Source organism: Delphinus delphis, chromosome 1 (assembly GCF_949987515.2).
Source record: "Delphinus delphis chromosome 1, mDelDel1.2, whole genome shotgun sequence".
In the NCBI taxonomy this organism is placed as follows: domain Eukaryota; kingdom Metazoa; phylum Chordata; class Mammalia; order Artiodactyla; family Delphinidae; genus Delphinus; species Delphinus delphis.
In genome coordinates this window covers 108018504-108031985 of record NC_082683.1, presented here as the reverse complement: position 1 = coordinate 108031985, position 13482 = coordinate 108018504, and the positions used below count along the sequence as shown (strand labels likewise).

The window sequence follows — 13482 nt, the reverse complement described above, 5'->3', positions numbered from 1 at the left end:
CTACTTCGGAAAACCATTTTGGCAGTTTCTTTAAAAGTTAAACATACACTTACCCTACAAATTAGCAATTCCACTCCTAAGTATTTACCCAAGAGAAATGAAAACATATGTTCACACAAAGATTTATACACAGATGTTCATATCTGTATTATTCATAATAGCCAAAAAGTGGAATGTCCATTAACTAGTGAATGGATACACACTGTGTTATATCCATGTTAGAATATTTATGAGCAATAGAAGGGATATACTATTGATACATGGAACAACATAGATGAACTTCAAAAATATTGTGTTAAATGAAGGCAGCCAGACACAGAAGACTACCTATTGTATGATTCCATTTGTATAGAAAAGGCAAAACTGAAGAAGCAGAAGCAGATCAGTGGTTGGCCAAAGGATTAGGAGCAGGGATTGACTACAAACGGGCAGAAGGGCACTTTTGGGTGCAGTGGACGTGTTCTAAAACTGAATTGTGGTAATGGTTGTACAACTGTATAAATTTATTATAGGTCATCAAATTAGAATTATAAAATTCATTTAGAATGAGTGAGTTTATCTAAATTATACCTCAAATCTGTAAAAAATTCACTTAAAATAAATGTACAATATCCTGAAAAAGAAGAATGCTCTAGAGGTCAGTTGTTTAGCAGATTCCATCTTTTTTTGTTTGTCTTTTTTTTCCCCCCTCCACTCTTATCCATAATCTTAGGATAAAAGCAAGAGAAATGAAATCCAAGTCTCCTACTAATGGCCCAGGAAAGTTAGATGATCATAAAAGTGTCAATTTTACTCTTCTTTTTCTCTTTTAGGAACTCTTAGGAAAGAATATTGTAGAATTCTGTCATCCTGAAGACCAGCAGCTTCTAAGAGACAGCTTCCAACAGGTAACTTTTTTTCCTGGTTTGGATTGGAATAGTATTTTAATCTAATATCTATTATTACATTCATTCCACAAATATTTATTGACTGCTGATTAACCTAGTACTGTGGCAGGCCCTGCAGTTTTATGTACTTTAGTACTTAACCTGTATTTTTAAGAAACAGAAAAGGACCAGTACTTTGAAACTATGGATAATGTTCAAGGTATTTTTGTTTGGCTTTGGCTACTCAGTGTCTTATATCCAAGAGGCTGTCTTTAAAATATTTAAAATAGTCTACACTTCACTGAACAGTGGATAGTAGTTGAAAAATTCATTTCATGGTTCTTTTATAGATAAGTGAAAGTTGGCTCTTAATTGTAAGCAAACTCTTAATTTCAGGCCCTAGATCCTGAAAACATCTGGCGAATTTAATTTCAGGACAGGCTTCGCTTTAGATAGTAGCTCTTACTTTATATTAGACTGGTTAGTTTTCCTCTTTAAACCTCAATAGTGTTTTTACTGATACAATGGGTATATAAGATAAAGCATTTAAAGCACAAAGGCCAACTTCTAGAGGAAATCAGACAATGGCAGTAAAAAGTCTCTCTGTCTCTAATTCCTCAGCATCACCTGTTCCATCCACTCACATTCCATGTACGGGTAGTCTTTTTTTTTTTTTTTTTGGTAGTGTAGTCTTAGAAAAGCTATTCTGACTTCTGTTGAAACCATTCAAAGCTAAGGACGTGGACTTCTGGCAGTGCGAGATGTTGTACAGTATATTTTAAATCCATGAAATTCATAATTCTCACGCTTAGGGCCACAGAGTATCACTTGATCATTTCTAGAAAAATGTTTATTCCAAAGCAATGGGCCATATATACACTCTGTAATCTCATGGTTTTTATTCTGACATCAGTTGCTGCTATGATACTAGAGTACAGAAGCAAAGGTACTTTTTAATGTGCAGACTAGTTGCTGCTTACTAGTTGCTGATATCTAGATTTTGATGTTTCTTATGTCTAGATGGATTTGTATTTCTTTTTGCTTTTCAGTACATAAATTTAGTTGCTATTTCTAGGGAAGGTTGTTTTTCTCTTTTTTTTTTTCTTCCCATTTTGGTTCTTGTCATGCTTTGTTTCACATTTGATTTTTTAAAATTTTATTTATGTATTTTAAATGTGCCATTTTATTATTGCTAAGTGAAGTATGTCCCGTTTTCTGTTATAATTATTTCTCAGTCAGATTGTAATGTCAGCGGTTACTGCCACACTCTTGTCAACTTAAACACAAATGTTATCACTTAACTTTTTCTTAAAAAGCAATTTAAAGTGTAGGTATTTTGAATTACTGGGCTTATACTTCATTGGCATGAATATGTACAGTAATAATCAGGTTTCAAATCCAGTATTTAGTTTGTATACAAATGTAATGATGTTCGTTGTGCATATATTATACAGTGAGCGCATGTATTAAAGACTACTTATTATTGTTTAAATGTAGATGTTCATATCTCATTTCTTTTTTATAATGTTAAATAAATGTTGTTCTTAAAAAAAGAAAAAATACATAGCCTAGTGCTTGACATATAGTAAGTACCAAATAAATGTTAGCTGCTAATATTATTTTTTTACTGTTAAGGAGGGGATTCAAAAGATTATTTTCTGTTCTTTGAGATTAGAAACTAAAATGATCTAAAATTGCTTTCTTTTAAAAAATAAAAGCAAAACAAAACTAAAGCCAACTTAGTTTTATTTATAGAAACCTTCATGGGTGCTATGAAAACAAATTCTCAGGCTTGGCAGAAAAAGCTAGGATTGAGGGGCAACATATAAGCTATGTTCAGTGTCATTAAACTTATAAACTCCTAGTAAATTTGCTAGATCAGTGTATCTTTAAGGGACTTTCTAAAGGAAGTGGGGAAAGGTAGTCTTTTCTCTCCTGGAATAATTGTTACTCCTGTTTGATATTGACAAGAGTGGTTAGATAGCTTGGGACTCTGAGAAGAAACATGATAAATATACCTCCGTATTGTTTAGTCACTTATTTTTACTCCCCAAAACAACAAAATGTTGTTTTGCTAGTAACATTGCAAGAGACTGTTACTTCAAGGACAGTGACACAAGGATCTTAAGGTTGTAAATGTCTAAAGAAAATTTTTTGTGGGTTTCAACTGATAGCATGAAAACTTTTTCAGGTGGTGAAGTTAAAAGGCCAGGTGCTATCTGTCATGTTCCGGTTTCGGTCTAAGAACCGAGAATGGCTCTGGATGAGAACCAGCTCTTTTACTTTCCAGAACCCTTACTCAGATGAAATTGAGTACATCATCTGTACCAACACCAATGTGAAGTATGTACCATAAAGACCTTTTCCAATGTTGGGATTTCTCACGGGCCAAGTCTGCTTAGCCTTATCAGGTTACCTCCTCTTCTACTTTTCTAGTAGTAAACACCATTATTTCTTCATCTTCCAACTTCTTAGAATTTGGGGTAGTTCATCCAGGTAGAGTAAAATTTTTTTTAATTTAATTTTTTACTAGAGTATAGTTGACTTATACAGGTAGAGTAAAATTTTAACAAACAGTAGCTTAGAGACTAGATTCTGAAATGTGAAGGGTTTGGTCAGTTGACCTTTGAACAACATGAATTTGAACTGTGTGGGTCCACTTATATGCAGATTTTTTTCAGTAGTAAATGCTACAGTACTACGTGAGCTGCATATACGGAGGGCCGACTATAAGTTATACTCAGATTTTCGACTGCTCAGAGCGTCGGTTCCCCTAACCCCCGTGTTATTCAAGGGTCAACTGTATTTCAACTTTATGTTTCAACCCTTTTTAGAAAGGATTTTTTGTTGTTGTTGTTGTTTTTGTTTTGTTTTGCGGTACGAGGGCCTCTCACTGTTGTGGCCTCTCCCGTTGCGGAGCACAGGCTCCGGATGCGCAGGCTCAGCGGCCATGGCTCACGGGCCCAGCAGCTCCGCGGCACGTGGGATCTTCCCGGACCAGGGCACGAACCCGCGTCCCCTGCATTGGCAGGCGGACTCTCAACCACTGTGCCACCAGGGAAGCCCAGGATTTTGTTTTTTATACACCAGTTTATTACTCTAGTCTGACAGGAATTTTTTCTAGAGCAGGTATCTGCAAACTTTCTGTAAAAGACCAGATACTAAATATTTTAGCATTGTGGGGCATACAGTCTCTATTGCAGCTTCTCAATTCTGCTGTTACAGCACGAAAACAGTTCCAGACAAATGAAATGGATAAAGATGGCTGTGTTCCAGTAAACTTTTATTTACAAAAGCAGGCAACGGACTGGATTTGGCCCACGGACCATAGTTTGCTTTAGAGCATAGCTATATTCACTCTTTTGTTAGCTTCTGTTTCTCTGTTCCTTGATTCTTTTCTCTTTGAAATTTCTCAGCTTTGTAAGAAACAATTTTATTAAAATAGATTTCATATACCGTACAGTTTACTCATTTAAAGTGTACAGTTTCTTAAGTATGTCACAGGGTTGTGCAAGTATTACCACACACACACAAAAACTATTACCTCCAAAGAAATCCTGTACTAATTAACAGTCATCCTCCCCAAGCCGTATGTAACAACTATTCTATTCTGTGTCTCTATAAATTTGTCTGTTCTTATAAATGGAAACATATAATATATGGTTCTTTTGTGACTGGCCTCTTTCACTTAGTTTAATATTTTAAGGATCATCCATGTTGTAGCATGTATCTGTACTTCATTTCTTTTTATTGCCAAATAATATTGCTTTGTATTGGTATACCACATTTTGTTTATCCACTCGTCAGTTGATGGATATTGAGTTGTTTACACTTTCTGGCTACTAAGACTGCTGCTATGAACATTTGTTTACTAGTTTTTGTGTGGATATGTTTTTATTCTCTTTGGTATATACCTAGGAGTAGAATTGCTGGGTCTCATGGTGACTCTATGTTTAATCTTTTGAGGAACTCCCAAACTGTTTTCCAAAGCTGCTGTACCATTTTACATTCTCATCAGCAATGTATGAGGGTTCCAGCTTCTCCATATTCTTGCTGTCTTTTTTTATTGTACCCATCCTAGTGGGTGTCGGTTGTCAAGGTACTTCTTTTCCATTTAATCTATCTGTGTAGAATTGGCCTTAAACCCACGTGTGAAGATCTGATTATGAATAATTAGCAAGTGTGAATAATATCGGTGACAACATTGAGTCTCTGTCCTCCAATTCAACTTTTAGGGCTTGTAAAGTTTAGTTCTTTGCTAATTAATTTTAGTATAACTGAGTGGATTCAGTTAGAAATTTTCATTAACTTAGGACTCAGGTCATTGTAGTTTTTTTGGGTTTTGATTTTGTATCTTTATATTACAGAACAACAACTGTTTTGTATTTCTGTTTTGCTTAAGTTTTGAAATGTGTTAAGTCTTTTTAAGAAGTTGTTTCTGGAAATAATGGCTTTCCCCATTTTTGCATACTACAGTTTCTCCCCCTACAGTAAGTTTTAGTTGATTCTTAATATTTTATTTTGTAATAAATACTCTTTGTAGAAAATTCGGAAGGTATTGAAAATAGTAAAGAGAAGGAAAAAAATTCTCACTATCCAGAAATAGTCTTTGTTAATGTTTCATTGTGTACTTTCAGTTTTTTACTTATGCTTTTTTTAAAACACAATATATGGATATACAACATATACATACACACATCCACAACGACTAGGTATTGAATACCTGGAAGGAGTTAGAGCCCAAACAGGATGAACTCTTGTTCCATAGGACATAGTTTCTATTTGTACCATGTTTTCTGTAGTGTGAATTATTTGCTGAATCTGAAGTTACAGGTTATCATAGGATTGGACTTGAAAGGGGAATTGATCAGTGATTACCCCATGTACAGGTGAATCTATAATGTCTTATGTACAAACAGAGTCAGATACTTTTTTTTTCTTTGTTCTCTCTACTCTTCATTTTCCTAGGAACTCTAGCCAGGAACCACGGCCTACACTGCCCAACACAATCCAGAGGCCACAGCTAGGTCCCACAGCTAATTTATCCCTGGAGATGGGCTCAGGGCAGCTGGCACCCAGGTGAGAAATGGTCGGAGAATCATTTATTGAGCAGTGACTAGCCTGGGGTGGTGGCCGTATACAGTCCCACTTTTTTGTTTATTTGTTTGTTTTAAGCCCTTTCCCCAGATTCTTTTTAAAAATCTCTTTTCCCGTTTCTCTCTTTACTTGCCTTTAACATATAGGCAGCAGCAACAGCAAACAGAATTGGATGTGGTACAAGGAAGAGATGGACTAGCCAGCTACAATCATTCCCAGGTTAGTGTGTCTTCTTTGAAGGATGGTGAGCATTTCCTTAAGAAGTATCCCTGAGAGCCAGTTAGAGTATATTTGTATCTTTACATGAATTTTAGGGTTATTGAGTTGTCATGTTAAACCTTCGTTATTTTTATCATTGTATTTCCACAGGTTTCTGTTCAGCCTGTGACAACCACAGGGCCAGAACACAGCAAGCCCCTCGAGAAGTCAGAGGGTCTATTTGCCCAAGATAGAGATCCAAGATTTTCAGAAATCTACTCCAACATCAATACGGGTATGTTTCTTCCTTATTCTCATTTTAAATTCTCATTTTCATCACTTACTGATGGGCCTACAATTGCCCAATCAGTAGTCTCCCAGTATATTTCCATTTAATCCTAATACCTCGTGAGTAAATAGGAACTTGCTGAACTAATATACTACAGCCCCTTGACTGGCCCTCCCCCAACTCCTTTTGGTCCACAGATCAGAGTAAAGGCATCTCCTCCAGCACTGTCCCTGCCACCCAACAGTTATTCTCCCAGGGCAACACATTCCCTCCTACCTCCCGGCCGGCAGAGAGTTTCAGGTGAGCCCCACATGTGTGTGCTACTTTACATGGCAACTGAGGGATTCAGTTACTGAATCCAAGTTTTATTCTTCCCTAACTTTCTCTGGTTATTTCACACAAAGCAGTGGAACTTGTAGGCCTAGGATGAGACAAGCTTGTTTTTCTTCCTCCTTTTTCTTTGCACCTGTCCTGTTGCCATGTTCTAGGTTCCATCTCTGTGTGTCCTGATCAGTGTGTGACTGTCAGTCTTTCTCGTCTTTTCCAAATTCTGTTATCAAGTTTTCCTTAACCCCAGGGAGTCAAGGGAATCTAGGTATAGCACTAGATTGTCCTGTGATTCCTAGATTCTGTGATAAATGCACCTTTTAAATCCTTACCTCACTATGTGTTCACTCCTAGAAATAGTGGTCTGGCCCCTCCTGTAACCATTGTCCAGCCATCAGCTTCTGCAGGGCAGATGTTGGCCCAGATTTCTCGCCACTCCAATCCTACCCAGGGAGCAGCCCCAGCTTGGACCCCTAGCACCCGCCCAGGCTTCTCTGCCCAGGTAAACCTTCTCATCTGTCTGTCCCTTGTGTATTTTTTGTTTGCTTGGTTAGGCTTTTCTACATATGTAAAATTATTGCTGTCTGTCTTAGACATCTTCTTTCCACCCCTCCATCCCCTTCCTTCCAATTTTTATCTTTATTGGGAGCAGCTAGATAATTAAAAACCATAGATAATATAAACATCTCAGAGTCCATGGTTTTCACATTCACCTTAAATCAAAAATTGCTCACAAACATCTTGAACAGGTTTCAGTTTCAGATTTGTTTTGGAGTAAATTCTGAGAAGTTTCCACTTTGGTTAGGGCTACAAAATACAGGGACAAAGGAGAAAATTAATCACTAATTTATACACAGTGATATCTATTTACCAAAATAAAAAAAATTGTGTTGAAAAATCCTCATATAGTATATATGTGTATATATAAAATATATGTTAAGGCTAAAGCTAATGTCCTGTCATATGTTGATATATACTTATATTGCTAAGTAATATCTTAAATAAAAAAGCCAAAACCAGAAGTAAGCTCCAGAATTGTTATATGCAGTATGACCTCATTGTATAAAAAATGCATAGGAAAATAAAAACTGGAAGAAGTTATCCAAAAATGTTAACCATGGGTCTTTGGTGGTAGAATTATGGATGATTATTTCCTTTTTATTTTCCTTCCTTTTGAAAATATCCCACAGTACATATGCATTAATATTGTAGTGAGAAAAATGTTTAGTTTCCAAAAACAAAAATCATTAGGAATAAATAAATGTGGTACAGACTAAATAAAATGATACAAAGTGTTTTTTCTCTATATATAATGCTATACTATTATTAATACCTCTAGTTTTTGTATAACTTTACAGTTTATAAAATGCTTTCGGTTAAGTCATTTTCGTTTAATTCTCACAACTCTAAATAAACGTGTACTGTTACTAATCCCATAGTTCTTTGTTTTTTGCAATTTATCACGTGTCTAAAAATAGTGTCAAGGGAGATTGGGAGTTAATTGGAAGAAATATACAATGGCATATAAGTAATGAGCTTGGCTCAGAAGAATCCAGTGATTGACAGACGTAACATTAACTCTCACAGGAATGGCCTGTGCAATAATATTAATGTTCCATTTGTTCTCTACCCCTTTCTTTCTTTTAGCAGGTGGCTACCCAGGCTACAGCCAAGACTCGTTCTTCCCAATTTGGTGTAGGCAACTTTCAGACTCCATCCTCCTTCAGCCCCATGTCCCTCCCTGGAGCTTCCACTGCATCACCTGGTGCCGCTGCCTACCCAAGTCTCACCAATCGTGGATCCAACTTTGGTGAGTTCAGACTAGAAGGAGAAATATCACACCACTAAAGTGAAAGGATTTTGGGCTTCCCTGGTGGCGCAGTGGTTAAGAGTCCCCCTGCCAATGCAGGGGACACGGGTTCCAGCCCTGGTCTGGGAAGATCCCACGTACCGCGGAGCAACTAAGCCCGTGCACCACAACTGCTGAGCCTGCGCTCTAGAGCCCAGGAGCCACAACTACTGAACCCACGTGCCACAACTACTGAAACCTGCGCGCCTAGAGCCCGCAAGCCACAACTATTGAGCCCGCGTGCTTAGAGCCTGTGCTGCACAGCAAAGAGAAGCCACTGCAATGAGAAGCCCGCGCACCACAAGGAAGAGTAGCCCCCGCTCGTCGCAACTGGAGAAAGCCCGCATGCAGCAATGAAGACCCAGTGCAGCCAAAAATAAATAAATAAATTAAATAAATTTATTTTAAAAAAAAGAGAGAGAAAGAATTTCGTAGTTAAAATTGCTTGCTTTTGTCACGGCTGTACTGACCTAACAAGGTGACAGTCCATTTGGAATATAAAACATACCCACATGAAAAAGACTTTAGCACATATAACAGAAAGCATGTAAAGTATTATAAATTTAATAATATGCAAGTATAGTGTGAATGAGCAAAGGACTCTTTGGAAAGGGTACCTAGAGAAGAAAAATGAATCTGAGACCAGGGTTTGAAATAGAAGAGGCATTGATTTGCAGAAAGAAGGGCAGAAAGTGTCTAGGTAAAATTAATTATTTGCATGTGATAATATGCTAGTTTCTCCTCTCTAGTGGAGTTAGCAGATTGAAGTTGTTTATTCTTCCTTGCTGTATTTTTAGCTCCTGAGACTGGACAGACTGCAGGACAATTCCAGACACGGACAGCAGAGGGTGTGGGTGTCTGGCCACAGTGGCAGGGCCAGCAGCCTCATCATCGTTCAAGTTCTAATGAGCAACATGTTCAACAGCCATCAGCACAGCAACCTGGCCAGCCAGAGGTCTTCCAGGTGAGAGGGTGAACAGACTTCAGAAAACCAGAAACTGGGAGAGAGTCAGGGAGGAGAGACAGAGAAGAAAGCATGCATGGATTCAGGTGTTTGATTGAGGTTAGTAAGAAGAGAAGAAAAGAGTCAAGACATATAGGAATAGATGTCATTAATTGAAAAGATTGTGAAGTTAGTGTGCTGCACAGCCTTTGACTAGACCATCGTTAGTGATGTGAAGCGCCATGTGAAGACATCAAAAAAAGTAATTTTGGCCCATTCACAGAGAACCGTGTGCCCGCTTGATAGTACTTTAGGTATAAAAATACTGAATACAGCTCTAAAGGTCTATTTACATACATCCTGAGGGGACTGCAAGAGTCAGTGGAGTAATCTCAGGTGGGACAAAGGAGGAGCTTAGTTTAAAACACAGGTCGAAAGATGGCAAAACAAGGTTTTGGTGGAAAACATAATAGGATAAGAGATATTCCATATGTATCCAGAGGGGGGTTTTATGAAATGTGACAAGCAGATTTTTCTCCTTTTGAAAATACTGAGGTCTAGAAAAGAGGGAAAATGTGGAACTGTAGGAGGAAGACAGAGAAGGAACTAGGAAAAAAGGTTGTCATCTAAAGGAGTCATTGTTGCTGGGAGTAAGGAAGGCTAAGAGAACTCAGCACAGCAGAAACTCTCTGGGGCCAGAGATGACAGTTCAGGGGAATGTTGGGAGGCAGCTTGATAAATGTAAAGGATCAAGGTGTGTGACCCAAACTTATTCTTTTTCACTTATTAGGAGATGCTGTCCATGCTGGGAGACCAGAGCAACAGTTACAACAATGAAGAATTTCCTGATCTAACTATGTTTCCCTCCTTTTCAGAATAGAACTATTGGGGTGAGGATAAGGGGTGGGGGAGAAAAAAAAGATCACCATTTGTTTTTAAAAAGCAAATCTTACTATAAACAGAATAAAAGTTCCTCTCCCTTCCCTTCCCTCACCCCTGATGTATACCCCCTTTTCCTTCTGACCTTTCCCTTGTCTTCCTTGTTTCTCTCTGAGAGAACATTTATAGAAGAAATGGAGTTGAATCCTCAAGGCTTTGGGGACCCTTTGAAAAATTGAGACTGGATAAGGTTAAGAATGCCTTTCCTTATGTCTCCTGACCAGAAATTTTGTGCAGAGATGATTTGTGCTGGGTCAAGGGGCAGGTTAGAGAACCTGGCATCCACTATTTGTCTTGGATACTATGGCTTATTTCTGGAAAGAAATTCTCAATAAGGTGGAGGAGGGGAGAAATGTCCTCATGTTTGAGGACCATGAAGCATGGTAGGTATACATGGGGCTTTAGGAAGTGAGCATAGGCTCTTTCTGCTGCCTGTGAGCAATTCCTCTGGAAAGAAACATGAGTAAGGAAGTGTGAGAGAGAGAGGGAGAGAGAGAGAGAGAGAGAGTGTGTGTGTGTGTGTGTGTGTCTGTGTGTGCGCGTGCATGCATGTGCACATGTGTGTGCATGAGCACGTGCACGTTTGTTTCTGTGTTTCTTTCTCCCTGTTGGGGAGTTATGCAAAATTTGTCCCAGATTTTGTCTTTCTTTGTGTTTTTTAAAGAGTCCTAAGGAGTTAACTCTTCCAGGTATTTTCCACTTAGTATTGCAGCCAAAGAGTATTTAAATAAATGTCTTTGCTGCACTTATATCTATGCCCAGCCAATAGGCAACTATAAGCAAGTATATAAAGTCTTCTATTGAAATCGTTGGTTTCTCATCGAACACATATAGTGATAAAGATGGGTCATTCCTGCTTTTGGTGCTCTCACCTTATATGGAAGATCTGTAAACATTACAGAAGTAGGCTGGCAAGATAAACACTTTTAGAAACCCCCTACTTGGCCATAATGATAATGCTGCATTTTTCTGTCAGAATCACATATGATGTGTGTTCTGTAGAGGTTATATATGCATGGAAACTCAACTTCTTGGATTAGCAGTCCCAGTGAAAATCCTCACTGGTGGAGTTTAAACCAAATACCAAGCCTTCTTGCAAAGTAACCTCTTTCATCCCATTCTCAAAGTATCCAGTCTGCAAGAAACGGAGATTTAGGTCTCTTCTGGGCCTATAGTTCTTTCCTCTTTGCTCCCTTTCCAATCTTGAGATTGGATTTTGCTTTATAGTACAAGTGTAATAAATCCATGTGATAGATGGGACCTGGACTCCCATCCCGACAGGGTCACTTAGCAATTAACTATAGCCATATAAACGCGGATACAGGTTACTACTCTCACTCTTTCCCTTCCTCAGGTAACAGCCATGTGTATCGGCCTTTTTTTGTTTATTTGTTTGGCTCAGGCCAGTATCTTAAGTGCAAGATTGAATAAGGAGAAGACATACTAAATGTAGCCATAGGGGACTGAGGAACATAGGTGGCCTTGGAGAGGCTGAAAGAATGTCATTAGGTTTCCCTCCCTTTTGTCTCCAATCTGGTGCCAGGTAGTGGAATGGAAAAGGAGACAGTTTATTTTTTTATTCTATGTGCACACATACAATATACATATATATTTATATCACAGTTTAAGAAACCAAAAAGTTGAGTTTCCAATGAAATCCTTGTTTTTTAATAATCAGCTGTTTTTAAATGTGATCAGGACTATAATATTGTACAGTTATTATAGGGCTTCTGGGGAAGGGGAGGGGTGGGAGAAGATGCTCTAGGGGTTTTGTTTCTGCTTTTCCTTCAGGGTTTTATTTTTGATTTTTTTTTTCCTTGTTGGCCGTTTCTGTACTGCTGGCATCTGTGCTGAGCCTTACAGTGGCAAAAATAATGACATGTAGCAAAGATTTTAAAACAAAATATTTTTTCCTTTTGTAAACTTTCCTGTGTTGTGTGATCTTGATTGCGGCTTTATTATTCCTTCCCAGCTCATAAACAACAAACACCCACAACTAGTTGAATCCATAGCTTGCGCTTCAAATATACAAACATAAAAGCACAGTATGTCTATAATTTCAGGAATCAGAAATCATAGGGCTCTGATCACTCAGCGTTCCTTGGTTGTCCTCCTGATCTTGACTCATTCTGAGTAAAATCATCGGAAACATCTGACCATGGGATGGGAGTGGGGGATTGCCCAAGTCCTTGGGAGAGGGGGAAAGTTGGGACTTGAGACCAAGAGGGCACTTCTGGATTTAAAGGTATTAAGAATGGGGAAATTTAAACTATTCAGGTCTAGACCTAGTTTCCCTCTAGGACAGTGTGTTTCATTAGGAAATTTAAAAAACCCATAAGCATAAGCCTGTGTTCTTGAGGGTCTATGTGTGTAATCCAGCTAGAAACTGACTCTAGATTCCATGTGTTATCCTTTTTGTTCCCAGGACCCCTTTTCCTCTTCGCACACATCTGTTTATGGAAGAAAATGTTTGGGGTTGTGGTTTAGGGACTGAACTAGATTCTTATGATCTGTCACATGCCTGGATGTTGAGGGAAGCATTTGGTGAAGCTCATATGACTGGACCTGGATTGGGGATTTTAATAACTGAGACAGATAATGTTCATCATCCCACCATCTGAGAGTTGTAGCAACAAAGAAGTCACATGTGAATTTGTCAGTGCTTATGGCATTGATTCAAGTGCTGTCATAAATAACCAGGAATACTGTTTCTGGTTACTTTTAGAACTGGTTTCATCTGGACTTTTCTTGATGTATCCTTCCTCAGCAAAACCATGTTAGTCTGGGGAAGATATTCCCCTGCCTGGAAGCAATGACAACTTTTAGTCAACAAGTTTATAAAATACAAATGATTTTGGAGCCTGTGACTTCCCTTACATACTTTTTTCTAGCCTTTTGTGTTCATTTCCTCATCCCTCATGTGAGGAAATGGAACATATTGGAAAACTGAGGTTTCAAAGTTGGAGAGATGAAT

The 13482-nt window shown here is 38.3% G+C and overlaps 1 protein-coding gene across 3 annotated transcripts in view; it reads left to right on the top strand.

The window, feature by feature from the left end:
* ARNT (aryl hydrocarbon receptor nuclear translocator) overlaps nucleotides 1-12432 on the top strand; it is a 62536-nt gene extending 50104 nt beyond the window's left edge. For 2 of the 3 annotated variants that reach the window (XM_060029493.1, XM_060029487.1), the window contains 10 exons: nucleotides 813-887; nucleotides 3058-3209; nucleotides 5835-5945; nucleotides 6110-6182; nucleotides 6333-6456; nucleotides 6648-6750; nucleotides 7132-7279; nucleotides 8425-8587; nucleotides 9424-9590; nucleotides 10360-12432. In XM_060029493.1, the coding sequence (XP_059885476.1) occupies nucleotides 813-887; nucleotides 3058-3209; nucleotides 5835-5945; nucleotides 6110-6182; nucleotides 6333-6456; nucleotides 6648-6750; nucleotides 7132-7279; nucleotides 8425-8587; nucleotides 9424-9590; nucleotides 10360-10449 (1206 nt within the window). In that variant the 3' untranslated portion in view covers nucleotides 10450-12432. The remainder of the gene's footprint in view (nucleotides 1-812; nucleotides 888-3057; nucleotides 3210-5834; nucleotides 5946-6109; nucleotides 6183-6332; nucleotides 6457-6647; nucleotides 6751-7131; nucleotides 7280-8424; nucleotides 8588-9423; nucleotides 9591-10359) is intronic. The other variant, XM_060029496.1, reaches the window with a different exon arrangement.
* Nucleotides 12433-13482: the final 1050 nt, after the last annotated feature.